We start from the raw sequence: 27932 nt of genomic DNA on the forward strand, positions 1-27932 counted from the left end.
TGAAGATAGAAAATACTGAAGGGCTGTGTTACATTATACAGCTCGAATCTTATCTCAACCTGCTAGTCAATGGACAGCAGTGGGAAGGATGCTATGGAAAGCTCCTATCCCACTGCTAAACTGTATTAGCCTTTTACCACACATTACATATAAAATCCACGCATGTTTCAATCCTCAAGAAACTACAAGCTTCCATAAGCAGATGCTATTTCACCCCTCCCCTATACTGTCTAATGCATAGGTTTCTGTACATCTATATACTTTGCACTGGCATAGTTGCACTTGAATGCATTTGTTTTTTCTTTTGAGAGGGAGCCGTCCTCTGTGCATAAGTTTTATAATCAGATACCTGTCATAGTGGTAACAGATATGATAAGGACTTAAAACAAGATGTTATTAGTGTGTTGTAGTGTTATTAAAGTACCAGGCTCGGAAGGATCTCACATGCTGCTTGAATGGACAGAATAATCTAGTACCATCAAATCCACTGATGCAGAGCAGCACTGGACAAATAAAATTGCTGTTTTATATACCAAGGACTTTAGCATTGTGTCTGTTAGTACAGGACTAGCCCAATAAAGATGTCAGCATTTTATGTCACCCTAATGATGACCCTACTGCAATCAAGAGACACACTGCCTCATTCTTTTAGCAACAAGCACTGATCATACAGAGTGAAATAATTTAGCAGAACTGTTCTTTACTAACACTGCATGAATTGTGAGATGTGAGCATTCAATTGGCAGTTATTAAAACAGACGTACACAACTCTGCTCTCTCCCGACTTGCTCATTATCTGCTGCCCTGATAATGACTATAAAAGCTGGAGGACCAAAAGGAACAGTTATTGCTATGGCCATCTTTCTTGCATAGTTGATGTCCTCCAGACATTAGACTTCTGGTTTGCAAGAGGCTGCAGGCCACTGATGGCATGCTCTCATTGTTATGCATTTATAGCTCAAGGGTCTTGGCTCAGCTGCTAGGCAACTATGTCACCAGTGCAAATGTTTCAGCATCCCTCCACCCCATAATTGATCTTGGGCTCTTCAGCTCCCCAACCCTCTTTACCCAACCTCCATTCTGTCTTGTCAGTCTAGGGAAGGGCAAAGATGAAGTTCTGGAGGTAGGAGTTGGTCCACTTTTGACTTCCTCATTGTCCTTTTATGAGCAGTTCTCAATGTTGGCTAGAAACCGCTGGGCCCACCATTCTTCCAGGTCAATGGGAACAAAGTCTATATAAGACAAAAGAAAAACCCAGGTTGTATAATAGAAAAAAGTATTACATTTGATTACAGTATGTTAAGGGGTTGTGTTTGGTGTTTTGGGGGTTTTTATTTTTTTTTTTGGGGGGGGGGCTGTTGGTAAAGAAATTTTATCTACTTCCATCTTCAAGTACTACACTGGATCAGCCTAGGACAGAAAACCCAGGCTGAGCCTTACTGTTTTCCGACAGCTAGCTCAGGGTTGGTTTACAAAAACCTTTTCACCTTGAAAAACTGCCACAGAGCATGCCAACTCTAATCTGTTTAAGATGAAAATTAGATGACCTTTTTCACACACAGCTACTGCTAATAACTACACAAGGCGCCAGCGTAGGTTCAAATTCCAAGATAAAGTTTCTCAGTTTTCAGGTTAGTCCAAGAAAAGGTGTTAGAATTGGCAAGAATCCAGATTTTCTTCAGAACCAATACAGACAACTTTGCACCTTAGAATGCTTCCTTCAGCTAGGCTGCAGAGGGTCTGTGCCAGTCTATGTTAAATATCACACACTACACTCAATATGTATGCCAAAAATCCTAAAATAGTAACAACAAAGAGGCACAACCAGTCACAACAGGGTTTGGATGGGGGACGCCCAGAATAAGCTTATTCTGGGCGTCCCCCATCCAAACCCTGTTATGTTAAATATCAGACAGAATTCTTCTAAAAAGTTTTTTTACATTAAAGAAACCCAAAGAGGTAACTCTTGACGCTATTTGGGATCTTGTGGCGAGTTTGACTAAAATAATAAATCCTCAGCTCTCTGTTAGAGCAAAAAATTAATACTCAAGAAAGTGAAATTAAGAATATAAAAGTTGATTTACAGGATTTGAAAAATTCAATATTAAATTCTTCCCAAGAAATGGAAAGTTTCCAAACAAATTGCAGAAACACTGGTGAGAGACAATACTAACTTAAAAAGAAAATTGGAGATTTTAGAAAATTTCTCTCGTAGCAATAACCTCAGACTAATTAATTTTCCTAGAGTAACTCCAAGAGATATGTTGAAACGCTACATGATGGAAGTGTTGGAAATTACTGAAGAACTATTACCGCCATTCACCCAAGTGTATTATTTACCATTAAAAGGGAAGAAAAGTTAAAGGATGAAGATCAACAATTACTTAATATTTCTACATTGTTGGAACTTTCAGATAGGGAAGTAGCAAAGCCAGAAACACTTCTTACAGTTGCCTTAGCACCCGATAAAAACTGGCTATTAAGACTTTTCTTTAAAAATAAACAAAAAAATTTTCTAAGGTATTTAAAATACAAATGTATCCAGATCTGTAACGAGTTACACAAAAACGTCCACGTGAATTTCTATTGTTAGAGCCAGGTGTTATAGCTCTTGGGGGGACTTATTTTCTTCGTCACCCATGTAAATGTGTGATAGTGAATCAAATGCAAAAATATGTTTTCTTTGATCCTAGCCAGCTGACAACCTTCTTGCCAGCGGCTCGACTGAAAATAGGAGGAGGAATATGAAGAACTCTTAAATACGATTGTTTGGCTTACTATCTCAGCCAATATAATTGTTAATTCTTTATTTCCATTTTCTTTGTTATATTTCGGTGATACTACATTTTAGATCTACATTGAGGACTTGAGTTTAAAGTTAAGATAATTTGGGTTACTAGACTATAAACTGACTTGTAAATTTATTTCTTGTTTAACTTTATCTTTCTATACAAGTGGATACTTGATATTATTGAAAAATGATAAATAAATAAAAAAATATCAGACAGAAAGTGAGCACCTCCACTCTGTACTAATTTAAGGTAGGGAGAGAAATTCTTCCTCTTATTGCTATGGAAAGGGACATTCATATTTGCCAATGTTAAAGGCTAATTTGTACTGGACACTTACTCTTCAGGATAGGATTTGGTGTTTTCTCCACATACTGCACAGGACCATGGCCATTCTTCCTTTGATGACCGTCTGCCAGCTGCTGCTCTACTTCCTGCCAGGCTGTGAGGAACAGAAGAGGATGAGACAGTGTGTGGGGAGGACAGAGTGTGAAAAGATGAAAGAGGCAGAGGATGATGGGAAAAAGAATCTTGTAAGAGAAAGCAAGAAATATGAAGAGACATAAAATGAGAAAAACAACAACAGCAGTGATAGAACGGGAGGGGGGGGGAGAGGAGAAATTGCAAAAACAGGAGGAGACAGAATGAGGGAAATATAGGTCAGTTAAGAAAGTTCAACGGATCAGGCCTTAGACAAGATTAATGTGTTACCATATAAGAATGAGAAATCGGCTACAGTATCTGCAGGAAGAGAATGCTCTAGAAATTAGGCACTAGCAAATAACCACTACAGGAAAGAAAGTACTGCCAGCAGTAGGGCTTTGGACTCGGATGCCCTGGGAGATGGGAAATATTACCTCTGATGGATACGCCTTAGAGGGGACACCATCCACAAAAAAATCTTTGGAAGAGAGAGACTAAGCAAAAGTATCCTTGTGAGATAGTGGCATCAGTACTTATTGTTTCTTTTACTGAGAGATGGTAAGTAGAGAATGACAAGGGGACAAATTTGTCCCGGTCCTCATGGGATCTTTCTCCATCCCGTTCCCTGCCCCATTCCTGCAAGCTTCATCCTCATCTATACAAGCCTCGAACGCTTATGATTTTACGTGTTCAAGGCTTGTGCAGATGGAGGACAGAGCTGACAGGGACAAAACTCAGAGATGGATCTCGCAGGGACAGGGACAAATTTGTCTCCATGTCATTTTCTAATGATAAGCAAGCAATTGCTCCTAGAAGATTTGAACAGCAGGCAAGAAAATTGACAAAGAATGATGCCCCAGGAAAGATGAGAAAGGAGGCAGTAAAATCTAAGATAAAGAGGGAAGGAAGAGTAAATATGCATGGATTTGGCAGCAGAAGTGAACAGCCTCAGAAGCTAGGAGATGGGAAAGTGGCTAGCAGGTACCTTGGGAGAGAAGAAGGGATGAAAGTATCCCGGGGAAATGGAGTAGCAGTCTGTTTCCAGGGTGGATAACAAAGCAACAGCAGAAAATATAGCTGAACTCTGCAGAGGCTCTTACCCTCATGGACAAATCGCACGTTTTCTTCATGTGCCGGTGTGTAACTTTCTTCTGTTGCTGCAGGCCGAGGTACAGCTGCCTGGTGCCTTTTCCCATTCACTCTGTTGAAAACTAGCTTTGGGGCAAGGGTACTGCTGGAAAGAAAAGTACAGTATATCAGGGCCAATGGATTTCAGAGGGCAAAGATGAAATGCATAAGCCAGAAGGTGGCAGACAAATGAGGGGCAGAGCCAGAGGAGGCACGGCCAGCTATCAGCTTTGTAATGTAGGAATACGTGTACCTCTTGAGTTTGTAGCTTTCCTTGAAGTTCCATTTCTATGCTGATTTGAACAAGTTTTGCTCCACTGATCTACAACTAGCAACATTAGCTAAAGTGTTTGCTTTACTGTCAAAAATCAATGGAATACACAGAAGAAACACTTGCGTGGAGTCTTATCAGTGCAGTTACTGGACAAATCAGTGTCCAGGGCAAGGGTTGCTTTCACTGTCCTCCTTCCCCTTTGAGCTTACATGGTTATAGATTCACAGATTTACTCAAAATGGTGGCGTGGTATACTCCTCCCCCCCCCCCCAGCTTGGCAACCAGAGCAGCCATCCCTTCTGATGGCCTTGGTCTTTATGTCACTAAATCAGGGATGCAAGAGTTCGGGCTTCAAGTACTGCAAACAGTAAAGTTTTCAGGGTCTTGCTAATGAATAAGATCAAAATAGGTACAATCTCCATTGTAGGCAAATTTCTCATTACACATTAATTAGGGAGAACTTGAAAACCTGGTTTGTCACAGCATTTGAGATCTGAAATCCTGCCCTACATCATAAAAGAATAAAATGAAAAGGGTAAAATAACTCCACCCCTCTCATGCACTATACCTTTTTTTTTTCCTATTCTAATGAATTTTAGTAAGGAAATCCTGATAATGAACCAAGTTTCAAAACTATTGCATTCTACAAAAAATATTCCCATTGCAAGTACATTAAGTTACTTTCTAATGTTTCACATGGTAAATGTTTAACAAATGCAGTGAACAGTAAGTTAAACTAGAGGTACTGTTCAAAGCATTAGCAGCACTAGAATCTTCTCTTTGGGCAGGGAAAAAACCTCCCCCTGCTGTAAGAAAGCAGCAGAATCTTGGGACAGAATCCAAGGTGGCGCTGGCACAGCTTCACCAATCAGAACACAGCTGTGGACTGGCCTATAATGCACATATGAACATGCAGTTGCATTTCCTAGTGGATACAGCTCTGATGTGGTCAGGAAGGTTTCTAATCTGTCATCTATTTCTACTAAGAATAAGCATTTTGTTTTGAAACTAAAAATTTAAAAAGGCAATACACTTATCTCCATGACCTCTACTGGGAGGTCATTCCAAGCATTTACCACTCTTTATGTAAAAAAGTATTTTCTGAGGTTACTTCCTAGTCTTATCCCCCTTTCACCTCTATCCTATGCCCCCTCATTTCAGAGTTTTGTTTCAATTGAAAAGAGACTCGCCTCATTCACATTTATGCCATGTAGGTGTTTAAACCTCTACGAAGGTAGCACCAGTCAAAGAATTCAAGTACTATCCTCGCAAATCCTCCTCCTCTGGTTCACTAACAACCTAAGAACCAAGAAAAGAGAACTAAGGAGAGCAGAAAGGATATGGTACAAATCCAGACCTCACCAGCTGGAAGAAAACTACAAGAAAACAAGCAAGCTACCCATGATGTCAAAAAGGCATTTTAATCCCAACAACTACTAAAAAAGCCTCCAATAGATCAAAAAAACTTTTTCCACTGACAAAAAGGGATATTCACATGAGGCAACCAATGTCTTAACACTGATCTAAACTGTGAAATGCTTTCAAAACTTCGCAGACAAAATACGATCTCATCTCAGCTCCACCACATAACCAACACCAATTCCTCACATCAATGGGGAACCTAACCCACTTTGAGACTCTCGTATGATGACCTCACCAAGATGCTTGGCTCCATTCACCCTTCTGGCTCTACCCTTAGTCCCTTCTCACCACACCTCCTAGTTGCTGCAAAAGACACCTTTGTAAGTTCAGTCCTTCCTCTTATCAAAACTTCTCTACAATCAGGCTCAGTGCCCAAACTGGAAATCAGCATTCAGACCAATTTTTTGTAAAACCTACTCTCGACCCTGGCATGCCCAGCAACTTTATTTCAAAAATCCTGGAAAAAACCCTACTTAACCAACTATGCTCCTTTGTCGATAAGCCTTTCTGGTGCTACTAGATCTCACTGCAGCCTTCAACACTATTGACCACCATCTTATAATTTCATGATTCTCCAAATCTGGCGTCCAAGGCACTGCAATATGCTAGTTCACTTCCTTCCTGAGTAAAAGATCCCAAACCAAACTACTTGACTCTACCCTTTCAAAACCTAAGCCAAATCAAAATATGGTGTACCTCAGGTGCACTACTATCCCCTCTACTATTTAATCTCTACATTAGACCTATCCCAGATATAGCCCATAAAAATTAAATCTGGATTCACTCTTTCGCAAATAAGAACATAAGAACATAAAAACATAAGCAGTGCCTCTGCCGGGTCAGACCAGAGGTCCATCCCGCCCAGCAGTACGCCCCCGCGGCGGCCCAACAGGTCATGACCTGCCTTAATCACCAGAAGGGGCCCCCTTGCCCCCTAGGTTTCTCATCGAAGTCCTATCTTCCCATCAATGTCCTAACCCTCCGGCCTTGCACCTGCACGACCTGGTGAGCTGTCTATACTTATGCAACACCCCAGCACCTCCCTCAGTACCCTACGATCCCCTTTTCCCTCAGGAATCTGTCCAATCCCTGTTTGAATCCCTGTACTGTACTCTGCCGGATCACTTCCTCCGGGAGCGCATTCCATTTGTCCACGACCCTTTGGGTGAAGAAAAACTTCCTTGCATTTGATTTGAATCTATCTCCCTTCAGTTTCTCTGAGTGCCCCCTCGTACCTGTCGTCCCTTTTAGTCTGAAGAACCTGTCCCTGTCCACCCTCTCTATGCCCCTAAGTATTTTGAAGGTCTCTATCATATCCCCCCTGAGCCTCCTCTTTTCCAGAGAGAAGAGTCCCAGTTTATCCAGCCTCTCAGCATATGGGCAGTTTTCCAGCCCTCTTACCAGTTTCGTTGCCCTCCTTTGGACTCTCTCAAGAACTGCCATGTCCTTCTTGAGGTGCGGCGACCAATATTGAACGCAGTATTCCAGATGTGGGCGCACCATCGCTCGATACAGCGGCATGATGACTTCCCGTGTCCTGGTTGATATGCCCCTCTTGATGATGCCCAGCATCCTGTTGGCTTTCTTCGAGGCTGCTGCACACTGTGCGGATGGTTTCATGGATGGATCCACTAGCACACCCAAGTCTCTCTCAAGTCCGGTGTCTTCCAGCAATCTCCCCCCCATTTTATACTCGAACAACGGGTTCTTTTTCCCTATGTGCACGACCTTGCATTTATCTACGTTAAAGCGCATTTGCCATTTGTTTGCCCAGTCCTCCAGCTTATCGAGGTCCCTTTGCAGTTCCTCACACTCCTCCCTGGTCCTAACTCTGGCGCAGAGCTTGGTATCGTCTGCAAATTTTATAACCTCACACTTTGCCTCCGTTTCCAGGTCATTGATAAATATGTTGAAGAGTAGCGGCCCCAGCACCGATCCCTGCGGCACACCGCTCGTGACTCCCCGCCAGTCAGAATATTGGCCCTTTACTCCGACCCTCTGTAGTCTACCTGACAGCCAGTGCTTGATCCATCTGTGTACATCCCCGCCCACCCCGTGGTTCCACAGCTTCCTAAGCAGCCTTTCATGTGGCACCTTGTCAAAGGCCTTTTGAAAATCGAGGTAAATGATGTCTATGGGTTCCCCTTTGTCCACCTGACTGCTTATTCCCTCAAAGAAATACAGAAGGTTTGTCAGGCACGACCTTCCCTTACAGAATCCGTGCTGGCTTGACATCCAACTATATTTTCTACTGGGAAAACACCATGACTCTCCGATCATGAAATTCCTTAATTACCTCTCAGAAGTCAAAAACTGGATATCCAGTAACAAACTGCAACTAAACACCTCCAAAACAGAACTCCTTTGGATCCACAAAGAACACTGTACCTTCACCCAGCCCTCTCTTCCTGGGAGTCTACCATAATTGCAAAGGACCACGTATGCAGCTTAGGGATACTTCTTGACTCAAACCTATCACTTTCCAACCCTATCTCTCACGTGGTCTCATCTTCATTCTATGTTCGGCAACTCTGGAAAATAAACTCTCAGAACCTGACTTTTCCCAGCTTCTCTGTTTTTGTTCTCTCCTGCATGGACTACTGCAACGCACTATTCAACAGGCCGACAGCAAAAAATCTACATCTCTAATATGTACAAAACGCAGCAATTAAGACTGCTTAAAAACCTTAATGCACACGACCCTGTCTCCCGAGCTCTATTGTCAGCCCACTGGCTACCTATAACAAAAACACTATCTTTTTATGTGAAATGGTTTTTATTGAAGACTACAGGGTACAGTAAATATGAAAGAATAGTGTAACATACATCACCCATATATAATGTGCCTAAAAGAACAACCCTTCCCCCCACCCAAGTACAGTAGGAGTGGAACAATGTTAAGGAAGGCTAACATGGTCCAAAAACTAACATGGACCAAAGTATGAGAAACATATCGAACCTCCCCCCATCAAAGAGAGTATATACCGCGGAAACAGAAATCATATATTAACAATATAAATACAGCTATACCAAATGTCATTGGAAATTTATCTGAACAACATAACCAGTACTGTTCTCCCCCCCCCCCAAAAAAAAGAGAGGACATAGCAGTGAAAACGAGATATACAGCAAGATTAAGGGGGCACCAAACACCCATCAGAGGAGTTACCAGCTCACAAGGTATTCAAAATAAGACTAAGCTTTGAGGCAAAGAATCCACGTATAATCCCCAGGTCTAGAGAAAAAAAATTTCTGCCTAAAGGAGCCCTGCACCAGACCTCTTTCCAAAACCATGAGATTGTGGAGACAATTCCACCACCTCCAAAAAGATGGAGGGGTTTCAGATGTCCAACCCCCCCCCCCCCCCCAATATCACTTTCTTAGCCAAGAGACCAAAAACACTGTCTTTAAGGGACTGGTACTAGCGTACAAGTCCTTGCACTACAGGACGACCGGCTACATTTCAACTAAGCTGCCCCCATATGTCTCGAGCAGGTCACTCCACTCCCAGGTGGAAACATGGCTGCAAGTAACCTTTTGGTTCTTCCCTCCCAACTCCAGTTCACCAGATGCCGATCCTACTCCCATTTCTTGCCAAACTACTAGAATCAATTGCCTTTACATATCAGATCCCTCGAAGGACTTCTGAACGTCAGGAAAGCAATAAAATCCTACCTCTTCACCTAATTCCCTCACCTATTATCCGTATGGTAGAATGTCTTGTCGTCGTTCCCCCCCCCCCCCCCAGCTCCTTCTGCTCCTCAGCATCATTAATTAGACTACAGGACATCAAAACCTACACTCTATCTCCTCCAGTTGGAATGAGCTCTAGTCTATCCCTCCCAAACAAATGTATATTAAATGCATGTGGATCTAGATCACTCTGTATTTATGTTATTTTAGTATAAACAAACTATTATGTCGACCTGTAACACGCCTTAACTATTTTTTTACGTATGTTAACCTGTAACCTGTTCTGAGCTCACTGGGGAAGATGGGATATAAAACAAATTAAATACATTAAAAAAAAAAAAAAAGGGCTTGTTTGATTTCACTGCATTTCCAACTGAAGTTTTTGTTTTTAGCACAAATAAAAACCAAATCAGCACAAATAATTTTTAATCAAAACTACACCAAAAACAAAATGCAACCAGCATGCTTATCCTTATGCCTAGGGCAGGGGTAGGCAATTCCGGTCCTCGAGAGCCAGAGCAGGGTCAGGTTTTCAGGATATCCACAATGAATATGTACGAGATGGATTTGCATGCACTGCCTCCTTGAGATGCAAATCTATCTCATGCATATTTATTGTGGATATCCCAAAAACCTGACCTGGCTTCAGCTCTTGAGGACCGGAATTGCCTACCCCTGGCCTAGGGAGAAAACTGTTTAACAAGAAAATAAAATATGGGTGGTCTGGTTACCCTGTGGCACAGCTATAAGCACAGAAAATAATGGCAGACAACCACACAGCCTGTTTAGTCTGCCCATCCACATCTCGACCTTTAGGCTCCTTTCTAATCGGAGCATGCTTTTCCGATATGTGTCTGGTCCTAGGTCAAGAATGGTAAAATATGCTGTGAAAGCAACATTCACAGCCCAGAGTGGAGTAATGACAAAGAGGATCTCATCCTTCACTCAACACAGAGTTCTACAGGCCGACTTAAATGCAGTAGAAGTAGAGAGAACCACAGATCACGACTCTCAAAGAAAAGTCATGGAAATTGGTCATAAAGGTCATGCATTTGATATACTGCCTTTCTGTGGGTTGGAATAGGGTCACCATATGGCTCCAGAAAAAGGAGGACAGATTGAGACATCCGGGTTTAACTTCTACTGAAAGCAAAGGAAGAAAGGAGGACAGATAGACATCTGGGCTTTACTTTTATTGAAACAAATGGAAGTAAAACCCGGATGTCACAATCCATCTTCCTTTTTCTGGATTAAATTGAATGGAACTAAGGCAATACAAATGAAGGGAACAACGTAACTGTAAATGAAGACTCATGATATTTTGTGTTCAGGTTAAACTGAGTTCTAAGCTCCAGAGTAGTAGAAGGAATCTGCTGTGCATACACAAAAAAAAAAGGGGGGGGGGTAGGGGAGGTTTTTTTGGGGAAGTCTAGCAATTCTCTCCTGTTCCTTTGAGCCTTCCAACTCAACTAGAACTAGGGATACCAGATGTCCGAGAAAACCCAGACGGGCTTTCAAAACCTGGCATTTGTCCGGGTTTTGGAAAGCTCTAACAAACTCCGGCAGCATATGGAGGGCCTCCGAGTATGTACAAACACATCCGCGCTTGCTCCAGGCCCTCCAAATGCGACCAGAGCTCGTTGCAAAAGAGAAGAGGCTTGGTTGGGCTGGGGGCGGAACTGGGCGGAGTTGTGTGTCTGGGGTTTTCTTTTGTAAAATATGGTAACCCTAACTCAAGGGTAGGGAACTCCAGTCCTCGAGAACTGTATTCCAGTCGGGTTTTTAGGATTTCCCCAATGAATATGCATGAGATCTATTTGAATGCACTGCTTTCAATGCATATTCATTGGGGAAATCCTGAAAACCTGACTGGGATACGGCTCTCGAGGACCGGAATTCCCTACCACTGCCCTAACTGGAACCCTGGCCACTAGTTGTCACTGTTGTGTAGGGACAGACTTCCAGTCTTCATCCAAATGCTGCCTCAGCAGCATGCCCATTCCTTGGCAAATCATCAAAGCAGCAGAGTCCCAATAATCTAATTCAGCTTTTCTACATAATAGCATGCAGCAGTGCCACAGTTACCAGGCCAGCTTCTATACAAATAGAGTTGAAAAACAAAGGTTTCAATGATGGAATTGTATACCGAGTTGGATGTTAGCATTCCCAGGCAAGTCGTGTTAAGGATGAATGGAAGGAATGATAGTTTGAGAAACGACTGGATAAGCAAAGCAGCTCCAGGACAAAGTTTTGAAACCGATTTAACCAGCAAACAAATTGCTTTAAATATTTTCGTATTTCAATTTGTTGGCGTCATCAGAAAGCCTGATGTGGCCTACATTAGTGGTTCTCAAGCCTGTCCTGGGGGACCACCCGCCAATCAGATTTTCAGAATATCCCTAGTGAATATGCATCAGGATGCTTGTCACCTCCATTATGTGAAACTTTCTCATGCTCTATGTCCTAGACCAGGGGTAGGCAATTCCGGTCCTCGAGAGCCAGGTCAGGTTTTCAGGATCTCCACAATAAATATGCAAGAGACAGATTTGCATCTCAAGGAGGCAGTGCATTCAAATCTGTCTCATACATATTCATTGTGGAGATCCTGAAAACCTGACCTGGCTCCGGCTCTTGAGGACCGGAATTGCCTACCCCTGTCCTAGACTATAAAATGTAGTTACCAGATTTTACTTATGTAAAATCCAGACCCATAGACCCGCCCACAGACCTGCCCAGTTCCAACCATCCATGCCCTGTTATGCCCACGTCACGCCCCAGCCTTGCCCCTAGCCCCACCCCTAACACCATCCCCTCAGCCTGCTCATCTCAAATCAGGAGGGCATCTGCACATGCCCCTCCCGATGCGATCTGCTTTTCAAAGCCTAGACAAAAAGCCGTCCGGACATGCACTTTAAAAGGAGGACAGGTCTGGGTAAATCCAGACTTCTGGCAACCTCAATAAAATGTGCACTTAAATTTTATAGCATGCAACTCAAAGAGGTGTGGCCTTGGGAGGGATGGGTAGGGGAGGAGAATGCACAGAAATTAGGCATGATGTTACAAACTAGATTACCTAACTGCCAACATTTACACCAGGTTTCAGTAGGCGTTAAGTGCTGCACCCAAAGTTAGACAGAAGATAAGTGCTAAGAAGGTATTCTGCAAAAAAAGGTGATCTGCATGAAGTGGCCTTTACAAAATACCATCTTAGCACAGATCTTCCTGGTGCCTGTGTACCATTTATTTTATTTATTTAAAACTTTATACCATTTATAAAAAAACTAAAACCATTTACATCACTTAAAAGTATATATAAGATAAAAAAACAAACCATAGTATAAAATCTGCATAATTAAACAATTTCTTCTCTTCAAATGCCGACTAATAAAATCACATAAACAGAGTAATGAGCTGAGTTTAACTGTTTCTTAAATTGAAACCGGTTTACACACAATCACAATTTACTGAATTCTGCCCATAATGCTTTTGGTTAATTTGCATTGGCTTCCTATAAGTTATTGGATAAAATGATGATGTATTAATTTTTTGAAGAGCAAGGGCAGAGAGTGGGCTTTGCTGTGCTAACCAGTTAACTTATCTATATTTTATCTTATTGGGCAGACTGGATGGACTATACAGGTCTCTTATCTGCCATCATCTACTAGGTTACTATTCATTTTAAATTAGGTAAGTAAATCGCCTTACTCAAAACCAGTCTAAAGAATCAAAGCACAGTAAAAACAACTATAATTCACAGTGTTAAACAAAAATACACATAAGTTATATTAAAAAAATTTTTAGGACATTTAAATATTATGTGCCATTCCACTGATAGCCAGTGAAGGTCTTTATGTACTGGAGTAATATTATCTGTCCTCTTTGTACCTTTAAATCAGCTGAGCAGCAGTGTTTTGTATACTTTGATACTACCCTGGGGCAATCCTTGATAAAGAATTACAGAAATCCACAACAAACTAGTGATGAAGACTTGCTTAACAGAGCACATAAGGAGTTGCCATACTCCAGTATCCCATTTCCAACAGTGGCCAGCCAGCGCAGGTCACAAGTATCTAGCCAGATCCCAAACAGTAAAAGAGTTTTGATGCTGCTTTTCTTAGAAATAAGCAGTGGATTTTTCCCCAAGTCTTATCTTAACTTATGGACTTTTCTTTTAGAAAATTATTCAAACCTTTTTAAACCCTGCCAAGCTAACTGCTTTCACTACATTCCCTGCCAATGAACTGCAGAGTTTAAATTACACACCGAGTGAAGAAGGTAGCGTCCGTTGCGTGGCCCCTAGCCTTAATATTTTTGGAAAGCGTAAACAAGCAATTCACGTCCACCTATTCCATTCCACTCAGTATTTTATAGACCTATAGGTCCTTTTCTACCTAATTGAACTCTGGAATTCGTAGCCAGAGAATGTGGTTAAAGCAGTTAGCTTAGCAGGGTTTAAAAACGGTTTGGATAAACCGGTTTGGATAAACTTACTAAAAGAAAAGTCCATAAGCCATTATTAAGATGGACTTGGGGAAATCCACTGCTTATTTGCTAGGATAAACAGCATAAAATATGTTTTAACTCTTTGCGATCTCGCCAGGCACTTGTGACCTGGGATGGTTACTGTTATAGGATATTGAGCTTGATGAATTTTCAGTCTATCCCAGTATGGCAACTCATGTTCTTATGCTCTCTTCCTTTCCTTCTGTGCTCATCCTTTGCTTTGACTTCAGAAACACATCAGTTTCACCACCCACACAGGGAGGCATCCACCACCTTTTCTGAAGAGAAATATTTACATAGCTAACTCCTTTCACCTTTACTTCTACTCATTTCTATAGTGCTGCTAGACAGACGCAGAGCTGTATATTATAACATTCAAGACAGTCCCTGCTCAGTAGAGCTTATGTACAATATAATCAAACAGTACAGAGCTCTCTTTTGAGAGACCAGTCTTGTGCATTTATACCGAGGAAGTACTTAAATGCCTTTTTCCACAATATACATATTGAGATCTTCAAATCTGTCTTCATAGATCATTTTAGTAGCTGTCCTCTAGCCCAAGGTTAGTCCTTGAGGGCTGCAAACAGGCTAGGTTTTCAGGATCTCTAATGCATACATTAAAAAAAATAAAAAAAATAAAAAAGAGTTGCATACAATGGATGTGGTGGTTATTCTAATTTCTGAACGTATATTTATTTGGAATATCCTGAAAGCCTAATCTGCTAGCTGCCTTCAAAAGCTGAACTTGGATAAGTCTGGTCTAGTCAGACTTCATTCAATTTACAGGAAAGAGACTTGGGAGTTCTGATCAACAAGTCAATGAAACTGTCTGCACAATGAACTGTGGCAGCAAAAAGGGCTAACAGAATGCTAGGAATGATAAAGAAGGGGATCACGAACATGTACCGGGCCATGGTGCGCTCTCACCTGGAGTACTGCATCCAGCACTGGTCGCCCTCCAGAGAAGAGTGACTAAAATGGTTAAGGGGCTAGAGGAGTTGCCGTACAGTGAGAGATTGAAGAAACTAGGCCTCTTCTCCCTTGAAAAGAGGAGACTGAGAGGAGACATGATCAAAACATTCAAAATACTGAAGGGAATAGACTTAGTAGATAGACAGACTGTTCACACTCTCCAAGGTAGGGAGAACGAGAAGGCACTCTTTAAAGTTGAAAAGGGATAGATTCCGTACAAACGTAAGGAAGTTCTTCTTCATCCAGAGAGTGGTGGAGAGCTGGAACGCTCTTCCGGAGTCTGTAATAGGGGAAAACACCCTCCAGGGTTTCAAGACAGCTGGACAAATTCCTGCTAAACTGGGACATACACAGGTGAGGCTGAACTCATTTAGAGCACTGGTTTTTGACCTGGGGGCAGCTGCGTGAGCGGACTGCTGAGCAGGATGGACCATTGTTCTGACCCAGAAGCGGCAATTCTTATGTTATGTTCTTATATCTTTTTGAAAGTGCGACTGGGAGGGGCTATAGGTGCCTGAGCCAATCAGGGCCTTGGGCCCCTTCCAGTGCATCCCAGGATGCACTGGGAAGGGGTAGACAACTATAAGTCACCATGTTCTATTTTATCAAACAGGGAGGCATAGGATCTTATCCCCTTTGTCGAGAGCCAATCAAGATTTGGAATTGGGCCACTGCTTAGGACGGTTTACTTGGCAGGGAAGCAGAATGCATTAGCAGACAAATTCATTAGGCTTATTGAAGTCTCACAAATGGTCTCTCAGCACAATAGTCTTGCATCTGATTTTCTCTCATTGGGGAATGCCAGACATAAGACCTCTTTACTTCCCCTCAGTACAGCAAACTTCCACAATTCTGTTCCAGGCTCTTTGCCCTCAATTGCATAGCATTGGATGCCTTTCTACTCAAACTTCACTAAGATCAGGGCACCATGATCCTCATAGCACCCCTTTAGCCAAACCGTACTCCTCCTAGAGGTCTCAATCAGAACACTGTGGAACTATAAGAGTTTCCAACTTTGCTAACTCAGAATGAAGGGTCCCTACTTTATCCCAATTCTTGCTCATTAGTACTAACAGTGTAGTTTCTTTCACTGAATGGGTAAATGCTTTCTGCCCTTGGGCGCAGTATGCTATCACTGAAGAGTTCTAGGAAACCTTGCACTCAATGTTATCGGTGCATTTCTTTCCTATCTGGACAAATCTCTTTCTCTACATCCCTTAGTAGCCGGTTTCATGAAAGGCCTATTTCTCACAAAATCACCCATGAAGCCTTCTTTGGCTTGGGATCTTAACGTGTTTCTCTCTCCTTACATATACACAAGGACAATTTCAGGAAAGCATGGTGTAGATCTATGCTGGCTGGGAAAGAGCTCTGGTGCTTCTCCATGAGTCCTCCTGAGACTGGAGTCTTCTCAACTTTTTTCTCATTTGTCTCACTCAAAAAAAAAAAAAAAGTCCTTAGTATGTTCCATAAACACATGCATGGTATTTGCTTGCACCTGGAATCTCTGAAGTGGAAAAAGGCACCCATTAAAGCTTTTATCTGCCCCATTTCTTGGTATACTCAGATAAACACCAAGATTAAAGGCTCAAATAACGGCTTTAAAGTAGCATAAAGGTGGCACAAAGAAGTTTCCAGGCGGAAAGCAAAGTGAAATGCCAAAACAATAACACATCAGAACATGGGTAAGACCTGCTAGCTAACTGGTAGGTCAGTGTTCAAAACTCTGGTGCTGTACAGAACACAGCACGGTAAATTCCCAATTCTTAATACTATGGTTTATGGTTTTATTTACCGTATATACTCGAATATAAGACCCCCCCATTTCCCCCCCCATATGATGAAAAATGGTTGACTCGGAATATAAGTCAGGCGGCTTAATAATAAAGTGCCCTGCCCTGTCAGGCTCTGCATCCAGCCCCCTTCCCTCCCAGGCACTGCACCCAGCCTTATTCTCTCCCTCCCCTGTCAGGCACTGCACCCAGCCCCCTTCCTTCCTTCCCTCTCTTGTCAGGCTCTGCACTCATCCCTCCCCCCTTCCCAGGCTCTGCACCCTGTCCCCCCCTCCCTGCCCTGTCCTTGTACCTCTTCTGCTGATCCCTGGTGGTCCAAAGGTGCAGCGGGCAGGAGCAAGCTTTTCCCGCTCCTGCCCCACTGCTAACCCGGTCGGTGGTGGCAGTGCCAAAGCACGCTCCTGCTCGGTGCCACTCAGCAGCTAAAGCAACCTGATCTCGCGACAGCCACCGGGTTAGCTCGCTCCTGCCCGCTGCACCTCTGGACCACCAGGGTTCGGCAGAGGAGGTACGAGGACAGGGCAGGGAGGGGGGACAAGAGTGCAGAGCCTGGCAGCAGCCTGCAATAATTCTGGGAAGGGGGAACTAGCCCAAATATAAACTGGGACCCCCATGTTTGGGCCAATTTTTTTGCCCAAAAATCCCGGTTTATATTAGAGTATATTTGGTATATCCCGCTTTATACAAAGCGGGTTCCAAAAACACATACATAGTAAAAAACACACATTACAAAAACATACATTCAAGCAAGACTTGTAATAATTGCCTTGTCATAAGAACATAAGAATAGCCTTACTGGGTCAGACCAATGGTCCATCAAGCCCAGCAGCCCGTTCTCATGGTAGCCAATCCAGGTCACTAGTACCTGGCTAAAACCCAAGGAGTAGCAATATTCCATGCTACCGATCCAGGGCAAGCAGAGGCTTCCCCATGTCTTAACAGATTATGGACTTTCCTTCAGCTTTCTTAAAACCAGCTACGCTATCCGCTTTTACCACAACCTCTGGCAATGCGTTCCAGATCTTAACTATTCTGAGTGAAAAAATATTTCCTCCTATTGGTTTTAAAAGTATTTCCCTACAGTTTCATCAAGTGTCGCCTAGCCTCTGTAATTTTTAACAGAGTGAAAAATCGATCTACTTGTACCCATTCTACATAAAATACGCATCAAAAACAACCCACCCCACCCTCACATACAATACCCATCCCTGTCTCTTTGTGTCGTTTATACATTCAAGTTGTAAAGCTACATTGGCCCCTATTCAATAAAGTCAGTGACTGTTATTAAACCTGTTTTCATAGGTTCAGCGACAATCAATGCTAACTGACCCGATTCACAAAACGGCCCGCCGTGTGTTTGTCCCCTCAATCATCCATTTTCCGATCCGGCCATGCAAATTTGTAAAACCCCATGCAAAACAGCCAAGCGACTGATTCACTAACATTTGCTTAGCTATTTTGCATCAGGTTTTATGATCCTAAAATCTAACTGCTGTTGATCTGTCGGTAACTGTGTTAGACAGGTCTGCCGGGTTTTTTTATGTTTAAATCATTTTTATTGAGCAATCGTAAATCAATATCTGTACATACAGCAATTTGACCATACCAAACAAATAAACAGTCCAAATAAAAAAGTGTAAGCTATACTTGCTCAAAATTCAATATTTTGTAATCCCCAAAACCACCCTCCCACCACCGAAAAGAAACTAAAACCAAGAGAGGAGTGCCTGGGACCATATATATCCATTTACCTATACAAAAGACAACTACGCACTCTATGGGTCAACGTTGTCCAAAAACCTCACTAACTGTGCTTAAATTAACCAAAGGAGATTCTAAATTTTGAAAATTGTATTTGTTCCAGCTTAAGCAAGGTGAGCATTTGCATCCGCCATTGGGAGGACTCTGTGAAAGCCAATTTAGTAAAATAACTTTCTTCCCCATCAAGATGGTATGCTTCAAAAAGGAACGATAGCCACTTGGAACAGGCACTTGCAATGAATATAAGTCAAATAATATCAAAGGGTCCAACTTTAGTTCACAAGACCAAACGGAAGACACATAAGTAAACTGCTTCTGCCGGGTTAAAAATAATTTTTATTTTATTTTTTTTTTAATGGCACAGATATTTTGCATGTATTATACACACAAAATATCTGTCCCATAAAAAATAAAATAAAAAATCCCCCCATAAGATCCCCAGTCCCTCCTGCCGGACACTCCTGAACCCCCCCATAAGCTTCCCCAGCAGGAGGGAAACCAAGTCCTCCTGCTGGACACCCCAAACCCCCCCCCCCCCACCAAGGTAGGCCGCCTGACCCCCACCCCCTAGCCCATTAAGAACCCTAAGGGAGAGGGCCTAAGGGATCTGGACAATTGGAATCTTAGGCCACTCCCAGCACATTCCAGAATGCACTGGGAGACAGGCCTAAGATTCCGGAGGGGCCTTAGACACCTGGGCCAATCAGGCCCTTAGGCCCCTCCCTGGTGCATCCCACAATGCACCAGGAAAGGGCAGGCCCGTAATTCAGATGAAGGCTGGTCCGGCTGGGCTAGGTGGGAGGGGGTTCCAGCTGGGAGAGGGGGTCGGCAGTCTTCCTTCACAGGAGGGGGTGGGAGGGTCCCTCCTGGACATGGTCATTACAGGGGATGTCTGGCAGGAGGGAGTGGGTATCCCTCCTGCTGCGGTTGTTACGGGTGGGGGAGGGTTAGGCAGGAGGGACTGGGCATTGAATAGTGGCTCGTGGACTGTAGGGGGCGATAGCTGTGGTATGTTAATGGAATGGACAGTGCAGGACATGATGGTGCAGTATTTTGTGGAGTTTTTTCTACAAAAACGCCTGCCTTTCGTATGGTTTTGGGTAACTCTAGTTAGATACAAGCATATGTGTTAGTTAAGGTCACGCCCAATAGAAGCGTACGAAAAGTTGGTGAATAAAAATCTGAATATGGATGTAGCCAAGGCCAGAAAAACATAGATTAATATTAAGGAAAAGCATAATAATATTCTCTTTATGTACTTTGCTATTAAGCCAGATCATAGAGGAAATCAGGTAATGCGTAACATACATAGAAATATTAATGATTCCATTTTGTTCTCTGTCTTTCTGTATCTTCTGCTTGACTTTACTCCATTTTGTATTCGGCCTATGTCCCTTCTGTCTTTTTTCAGTTTCCCTCATGGTCTAATTGATACCAAATGGGCTAGAGCTGGGTAGCTTGATTTCACATTCCAATACTGGGCATAGAAGAAAAGTTTTCTTGCATTAAATATGAATGAAATATATTGTGGGGATCTATGGAAGAAAGGAGCCCCGAATGAATGATGGAATGATGATGTGAGAAAATGATTTCTACTTATATTTAAATGTTTTATATATATATATATATCTATCACCAGCATAGGAAGGGGTCTGAGGTTTTCTGAGTCTGTGTGTCAGTGAAACTTGAAACTGCCAGTTTTTCAGAGCAGGGGAGAATATCCCTCCTCCTTTCTATAGTGCTGATAGAGACAAGAACTTTTCAGCAGTTTTGGATTCAAAGTTTCTTTGGATATGTAATAATGCAGATGGATATGTTATGTAATAATGTATATTCAGAAATGAATGTAAACAAAAATATGGATTTCTGAAACTTATTTCATGATAAAAGGAAGTTCTTTGTCCAAATTTAAGGACAGCCTCTGTTAATGGATTGGCTGACAAGTAATGATTTCATGCAGGACAAAAGGTACATATTGAGGAGCAATGAATTATTGGGTTGAGATCTTTGTCAGGAAGGCCAGCGTTTGGCAGCTGTAAAGATCTCTAAGATGACGCAAACTAACCTTTTGATAATTCATTATGGCAATTAATAAAACAAAATAACTATTTTAATAAAATTTGCGTCATGTGTCATTTTCCATGTACTTTTTACACACCTAGAGCGAAACTAGCAGCTTAATTGGTACCCACACAGGTACTGCTGCTAAGAGCACGCTTATGTCCAATTATCCTGCTCAGCATCCCTCCTGCCAGGGGATGTGGCGGCAGGGTGGCGGCTGGAGGTATTGGGCACTCTACCTGCAGCAGACATTTGGGGTGGGGGGCCGGCTTCGGGAGTCCCGGCTGGAGGGCCTGGGCATCCCTTCTGTTGGTAGTCTTCACACAGGGGCATGGGGAGAGGAGGGGGGAACAGGCCACGGCCACTAAACTGATCACAGCAGAGAGATCCCTTGCTTACAGGGATCAGAATTATAGTGCTTCTGAAGCCTGGTAAAAACCCGGAGAGTCTGGGGTCATACAGACCTATTTCACTACTAAATTTTGAAGCTAAACTGCTAGCAAAGATACTAGCTAATTGCATGGCTCGAATCCTGACAGAATTAATAGCAGAACCACAGGTAGGTTTTGTAAAGGGCCGCACTGTGGTCAAAAATTTCCATAAAATTGTAGTGGCCCAAGAATCAGTCTGGGGGAGGAAGGCCCATGCACTGCTTGTCAGTCTAGATGCCGAAAAGGCATCTGATAGAGTAATGTGGGGGTTTCTCTTTGGTACCCTGAGAGCTTATGGGTTTCAGGACTTCATCTATAAAGCTATTCAGACGTTATATGCTACTCCGGGGGCTCAAAGTGCGGGCCAATGGTGTTCTCTCAGGTTGGTTGCCGATGCAGAGGGGGATGAGGCAAGGATGTCCTTTGTCTCCCCTCCTCTTTGTGCTAAAATTGAACCCTTTGATTAGAGAATTACAGGCTAATCCAGATATACAAGGCATCCCTATAGGTAATCAAGTTTTCAAAATAGCGGCTTTTGCCACTGACATGTTAAGTGTTTATGCAAAACCCTCACTACTCGTTATCGGCCTTATTGGAAAGTGTCCAGGAGTATGAGGATTTCTCAGGCTGAAAACTAAATTTATCTCAATCAGAAGCTATGACTACTTTGCCCTCGTAACAAAGGAGCTGGGTACGACCCTTTTCACTTTCATGGACGAATATGGATTTTTGGTATCTGGGCATACGTTTAAACCATGAACCCACATCTATTATATAGATGTAATGTTGATAAATTGCTATCAGACACCAAATCACTTCTGGCTCAGTGGATGCATTTACCACTCATATTGATGGGAAGAATTAATCTTTATAAAATGATTATTTTCCCTCGCTGGCTTTATGTTCTTCAAACGCTGTCCTTCTATATCTTCACTAAAGATCTTTCGCAATTATACAAATTACTGAGTCAGTTTTATGGGGGGTAAGAAGAAAGCAAAATTGAAGGGGGCCCTGCTGCTAGGGGATTGGTCAGAGGGAGGCCTAGGAGTTCCCGATATAAGACTCTATAACCAGGCATGTCTTCTTAGACATGTAAAAAATTAGATTTTTTCCACTGCTGATTTTACAGACATACAATTTGAGTGAGAATATTTTTAACCATGGCACTTCAACTCGTTGCTACATGCCTAGCTTTCACAATTGCAGGAAGCTCATAGAGGGAGTTTATTGTTGGAACCTCTCTGTGAGGCATGGCATTATTTAATGAAAAGTTGGAGCTATGATGCTACCATCAGTCCCTTGCTTACCCTTATTGGTAATGTAGATTTTACCCCAGGATGGGAAAAAGCAACTTTTCAGAGATGGGGGTTCACAAGAAATTAAATTAATAGAACACTTCTTGTGGGAAGATGGACAGCCCCTGACCTTTGCAGATTTCCGTCTTTTTTTGCTTATGGTCAAGTTTCACATTATATGCACTCTATGGGGCAAATTCTATAAACGGCATCCCAATTGTAGGCATTGGTAGGCGTCCTACTGTTGTCTAACCAGCCAATCAGGATGCACGTTTAAAAAAATAAAACACACCCGAGGCAAGCTGCTTACATTGTAGGCATCTTCTCAAGCCTAGGGAGGCAAATAGGGCCAATTAAGCTCGCCCAAGGCTACATAAGAACATAAGAAGTTGCCTCCGCTGAGACAGACCAGAGGTCCATCTTGCCCAGCGGTCCGCTCCCGCGGCGGCCCATCAGGCCTATTGCCTGAAACAGTGGTCCCTAACTAATTTTGTAATTAACTCTAATCCTTTAATCCTATCCCTATAATCTACCTCTACTCCTATCTGTACCCCTCAATCCCTTTGTCCTCCAGGTACCTATCCAAACCTTCTTTGAATCCCTGTAGCGTGCTCCTGCTTATCACATCCTCCGGCAGCGCGTTCCATGTATCCACCACTCTCTGGGTGAAAAAGAACTTCCTGGCGTTTGTTCTAAACCTTTCCCCTTTCAAGTTCTCTGAGTGCCCCCTTGTACTTGTGGTTCCCCATAATTTGAAAAATCTGTCCGTCTACTTTTTCTATGCCCTTCATGATCTTGAAGGTTTCTATCATGTCTCCTCTAGGCATGGTTTCATCCGGAAGTGACCTTAGGGGAGCTTAGACAGCCCTCTAGGCATCTCTCTAGGGCTGCATTAGGCACCTGAAATGTAGGCCAGCATAGACGCGACCACTGAACTGATCGCAGCAAAGGAATCTCCCTGCCGTGATCAGTTTAGTGGCTGCAGCAGGGAACACGTCCCACTGCAAAGTTAGCAGGCAGAAGGGATGCCCAGTCCCTCCTGCTGGACCCTCACCCCCGAATGTCTGCGGCAGGATGAGCCCAAATCCTCCTGCCGCCATCCCACAAAGATCACCAACAGGAGGGATGCCCAGAAAAAATGTCCTCACCCTGACACCCTCTGTACCTTTTTCTTGTGGGCCGGCCAGAGGGATGTTTACTCCCTCCGGCTGACCTGCCTCCACAGAATGGCAGGTCTCCCCCTTCCCGATGCATCCTGGGATGCACAGAGGAGGGGCCTAAGGCCCTAAATGGCCAGATCCCTTAAGCCACCTCCCATGGAAGGTGGCCTAAGGGATCTGGCCAGAGTCTTAGGTCACTCCCAGTGCATCGCAGAATGCACTGGGAGGCCCAAGATTCCGGTTGGCCCAAGTGGGGCCTAAGGCTCCTCCCCTGTGCATTCCAGGATGCATCGAGAAGGGGACGGCCTGCCATTCTGTGGAGACAGGCCTGCAGGCTGGAGGAAGTAAACATCCCTCTGGCCGGCCTACAAAAAGGAACAAGGGGAGGGATCCGGGTGGGTTTGGGGGTGGAGGCATTTTGGCAGGAGGGGTGGTGGCAGGAGGAATTGGGTACTCCTGCCATGGACATTCGGGGGGGGGGGGCGCACTTCAGGGGTTCCAGCAGGAGGGTCTGAACAACCCTCCTGCCAGCTGACTTTGCAACTGGGGGGTTTCCTGCCGCAGCCACTGAGCTGATCAAAGCAGGGAGATTCCCTGTGACATGGATGCCGATTAGAGAATTGGAGTGGTTAGGCGTCTGTCCGTTAGGACAGACATGATTCTATATAGGACGCTTAGGTGGCTGCTGAGACTAGGCGTCCTATACAGAATCCAGCCCTATGGGTCTACTCCACTTGTCTCCCACAGTGAGCAATAAAGAGTTCTCTTGCAGGGGGATGAGGAAGGTCATGTATCAGTATCGGGTCTCCACAAATTATTGCTTTAAAATCTTCCCCAGAAAGATTGCACTTCGATTCAGGCAGCCTGGGGATGAGATTTAGGACCCTCAGCCCAGCCACTCAATTTCCCATTGTTGGTATCTTGGGCCCCTCAACTAGTTAACAATGTAGAACTTCTGAAATCCATGGCTCAGTTTTAGCCAGAACCAAATCTGGAAATATTATGCCTGGCCCCTGCCAGAAAATATGCACCCTGCTAACCCCCAAGGAATCAATGGGCCTTACCTTAACAAGCCCCGATTTTCTGCCCTAGAAGAGGCCACAAGAAAAGAATCCCACTCTTTCCTGCCTGGTGCCACTGCTGCTGCTTTAAAATGACTGCTAACACTGCCAACAGTCCTTTTGAGATTTGTTCTTGCTTGTACGAGTACCAATCTCAAAAGGGCTGCCGGAAGCCCCAGCAGCTGAATTGAGCAGGAAAGAGTGGGGTTCTTCCCTGCCCCGGAAGAGGACAGTAGGCCAGCAAGTCTTGTTAAGGTAGGCCTGGGCAAGGCCTACTGATAGTCAAGGGGTCAGTTTGCTGGAGGGGGGCTTGTTTTCATTGGGTCTGGGGGATTGGCAAGTGGGCGGGCAGAGCTTTTGTTTCAGCTGAAAATGCCCTGGCATTTTGGGCCAAAACATGAACCAGATTTCAGTCTGGTTTTGGTGCACAATCTGAAACTAAAATTTAGTTGGCCTCTGGAAGAAACATGAGTGAAAGCTAGCAAATCATTGTCAGAGAACATGACTCTCCTTTAGAGAAAGGAGCAGGAACTGGTTATTCAGAACACTGCCACTGAAGGGACAGTGTCAGGTACTAGATGATTCCAGGTAACATGACCATCACCGCTGTTTTAAAACTTGATACAAGAACAGTTTTGGGACTAGCTTAGCCTGCCTGAGGCTCAAGGCTGGTGTTAGGGAATTGCATTTTCCCTGAACTTCAATGAGCCACTACACCTATCCCAAATTGAAAGGAGCTCAGCCTGTTGGCAGGATTTGGGGGCCCTCTTACCACTTTCTGTCCTGGGCCTCAGAATGTCCAACGCCTGCTGTGCCGCTGCCTGTGCAAGTCATTTGTAGGATTTGACAGTGCCAATGTTAAACCAACTAGAAATGTTAACCAGGGTCCTGTCACAAAAGCCAGGAGCATACCTCAGAATGAGTGGCTCCACAGGGAGTTATTATGGCAGTAGCTAGCAGTCCATCAGTGGGTAAAGTCTGTCATCCTACAGGGTCCCTCTTAAACATAAGGCCTAGGGCCCAAACCCTATTGCTCCCTCTCTTTTCTTAAAGGGCAAGCTGGCTATAAGCAAACAAGGGCAGTTGATCAACAGTTTCTGGAATCAAGCAATACCAGAAAGATAAATGACAATAGAGTGCAGTGCCCGAATTCAGGACCAAGCAATATTTTCTACAATGAGGCTACTAATGTTCAGTGTTGATTCTGGTTAGCAGGATTTAATGATACATTATCTGTGCAGCCCTGAGACTCTGGATACAGTGTCTTCTGTCCTTCTTGGATGCAGGACTAGCCCAAGGTTATCTAATACCCCCCTCTCCCCTTCTGTCACCCCCATGGTGTCCACTGTCCACTATCTTCCTATCCTTTGAGGGAGGGGGGGGGGTAGCAGCTTTCCTTCTTTACCATTTCCATCACAGCACCAGCATGTCAGTTAGCTTGCCAACATTGGTTACACCCAGCATGGGACCTTGGGCTTCTGTAAATGCTTAAGGCCTACCAGGTCCCACCTTTTCTAAAGACAGTTCAGAGGGAGCAGAATGGGAAAGATGCTTAACATAGATATATTGATTGCCATGACTGCCACCTTTTAAATTGTGCTGCCCTACAGATGCATGATCTGCCTAGCAGTCAGACTGAGCCTGCCTGGGTAGTTATTTCCCTCTCTCTCTTGTGCTGACCCCATGTGGGGAAGGTGAAACTTTACAATACAGTTATTCTTTTTCGCCTCCTCGCAGCCATGTAGCAATGACAAATCTTACCAATAACCTCTGCACAAGGTCATTGGACAGTAGCTCCTCCTCTGGACTACCATGCCAAGGGCACATAGCCAGCCCTTTACTGGGAAGAACCTGCAACATCCCTGTGGCAATTTTGCCCCAACATTAGACCTAAGAAGACCAGCCAGAATCACAAGGTCACCAGCCAGCATGAAAGAGTGTGGGCTTGGTTAGGCTACAGTACTTGTAGCATTATTGGGCTACAAGAACTGCGAGTCCTTATGGAGACAGGTGGCCTGTCACACTTCCCTTTCCTTCTCACCTTGCCAGGGGCCACGAGGAACAGACACTGGAACTGTTTGGAGCTTTGCACTTCAGGTCACTCAGTTTGCTTTCAATTTGCTGTGTGGGACCTAAAATTACAACACACAAACGCACATACATACAGAAATGTAAATGTCACATAGAAGAAAGGACACTGAGTCTGGGATTATGTATTGAGTCATTTAAAAAAGAATACAAAGTGGCACCAGTTACCTGTAAAACAGTTTATATCAAGCAGAAAAGAAGAATTTTAAAAAAAGGATCTGAATCATGTCTATATCCCCCATTAACTAAAGCATCATGTGTGATTTTGCAAATGTTTTCTAGAAAGGAGAGGCGTTTTTTTCTAAGCCATAGTAGTATCAGCAGATCAGAAAAAAATACTGGTGTGTAAAAGAGCACTTTTCATACATTACATATTGACCTCAAAAGCAAATTTAAAAAAAAAAAACCCTCGAAATTTTATATGGCTTATTACAAGAATCAAGAAGAGAAAGCAAATCTGGATTACCTGTCCTTCTCTGCGTGGCCAGTTTGCTAGGTCCCCGGGTAATGGTGTACATCATGTGCTGGAAAGGGCACTCTGAAGTGGGGCAGAGGGGAACACCACAGCAAAGTTACGTCTAGGATTCTGGCTAAGATATTTTCGTCGTTTGGGTAAGAGAACACAACCAACCCCAAATCAGAAGAATACAACAAGATTTAAGCAATCGCGGCCTTTGATCAAAGCCCCGTGTCCCTCTGCCAGGCCACTTACAAAATCACCTCTAGCGTGCCTTTGATGTAGCTACTCCCTTCAGTGCGAGCCCTTTAAGAAAAGCATGGTTGGAATGACACGCCCCCCCCAGAGTTCTTAAAGGACAAGGACAGACCCAGGCCGAGCAGGTGTAGTTCGCGCTTGCGTAAAGTGGTGCTCACGTGATCTGATGGCAGAAGGGTTGTGGCACTGAGTGGATTCGCCCAGAGGGTTTGATGCCTGGGCTGGATAACGTGAAATTTTGCTCGGAAGACGGCTGAGATGTGGCTGTTGAGTTGTAGGTTTAGTGAAAGTTTCCAATGATTAATTAGCAGACTTTTTAATTAGTATTGAGGCAGGAAGAAGAGGGGGATTCTACCCCTCAGA

The 27932-nt window shown here is 43.7% G+C and overlaps 1 protein-coding gene across 2 annotated transcripts; it reads right to left on the reverse strand.

Annotated features, from left to right (window-relative positions):
• Positions 1 to 311: 311 nt before the first annotated feature.
• MCRIP2 (MAPK regulated corepressor interacting protein 2) lies at positions 312 to 27625 on the reverse strand. 2 transcript variants are annotated; one of them, XM_033915039.1, is made up of 5 exons: positions 27321 to 27625; positions 26808 to 26898; positions 4313 to 4443; positions 3130 to 3231; positions 312 to 1232 (listed from the first exon to the last, which is right to left on the reverse strand). In XM_033915039.1, exons 1-5 carry the CDS (start codon positions 27373 to 27375, stop codon positions 1162 to 1164), a joined length of 450 nt encoding a protein of 149 aa, XP_033770930.1. In that variant the 5' UTR covers positions 27376 to 27625; the 3' UTR covers positions 312 to 1161. The 2 variants fall into 2 exon arrangements, with proteins under 2 accessions (XP_033770930.1, XP_033770929.1); XM_033915038.1 differs by having other exon boundaries at positions 4313 to 4446; positions 27321 to 27624.
• Positions 27626 to 27932: the final 307 nt, after the last annotated feature.

Source organism: Geotrypetes seraphini, chromosome 11 (assembly GCF_902459505.1).
Source record: "Geotrypetes seraphini chromosome 11, aGeoSer1.1, whole genome shotgun sequence".
In the NCBI taxonomy this organism is placed as follows: Eukaryota; Metazoa; Chordata; class Amphibia; order Gymnophiona; family Dermophiidae; genus Geotrypetes; species Geotrypetes seraphini.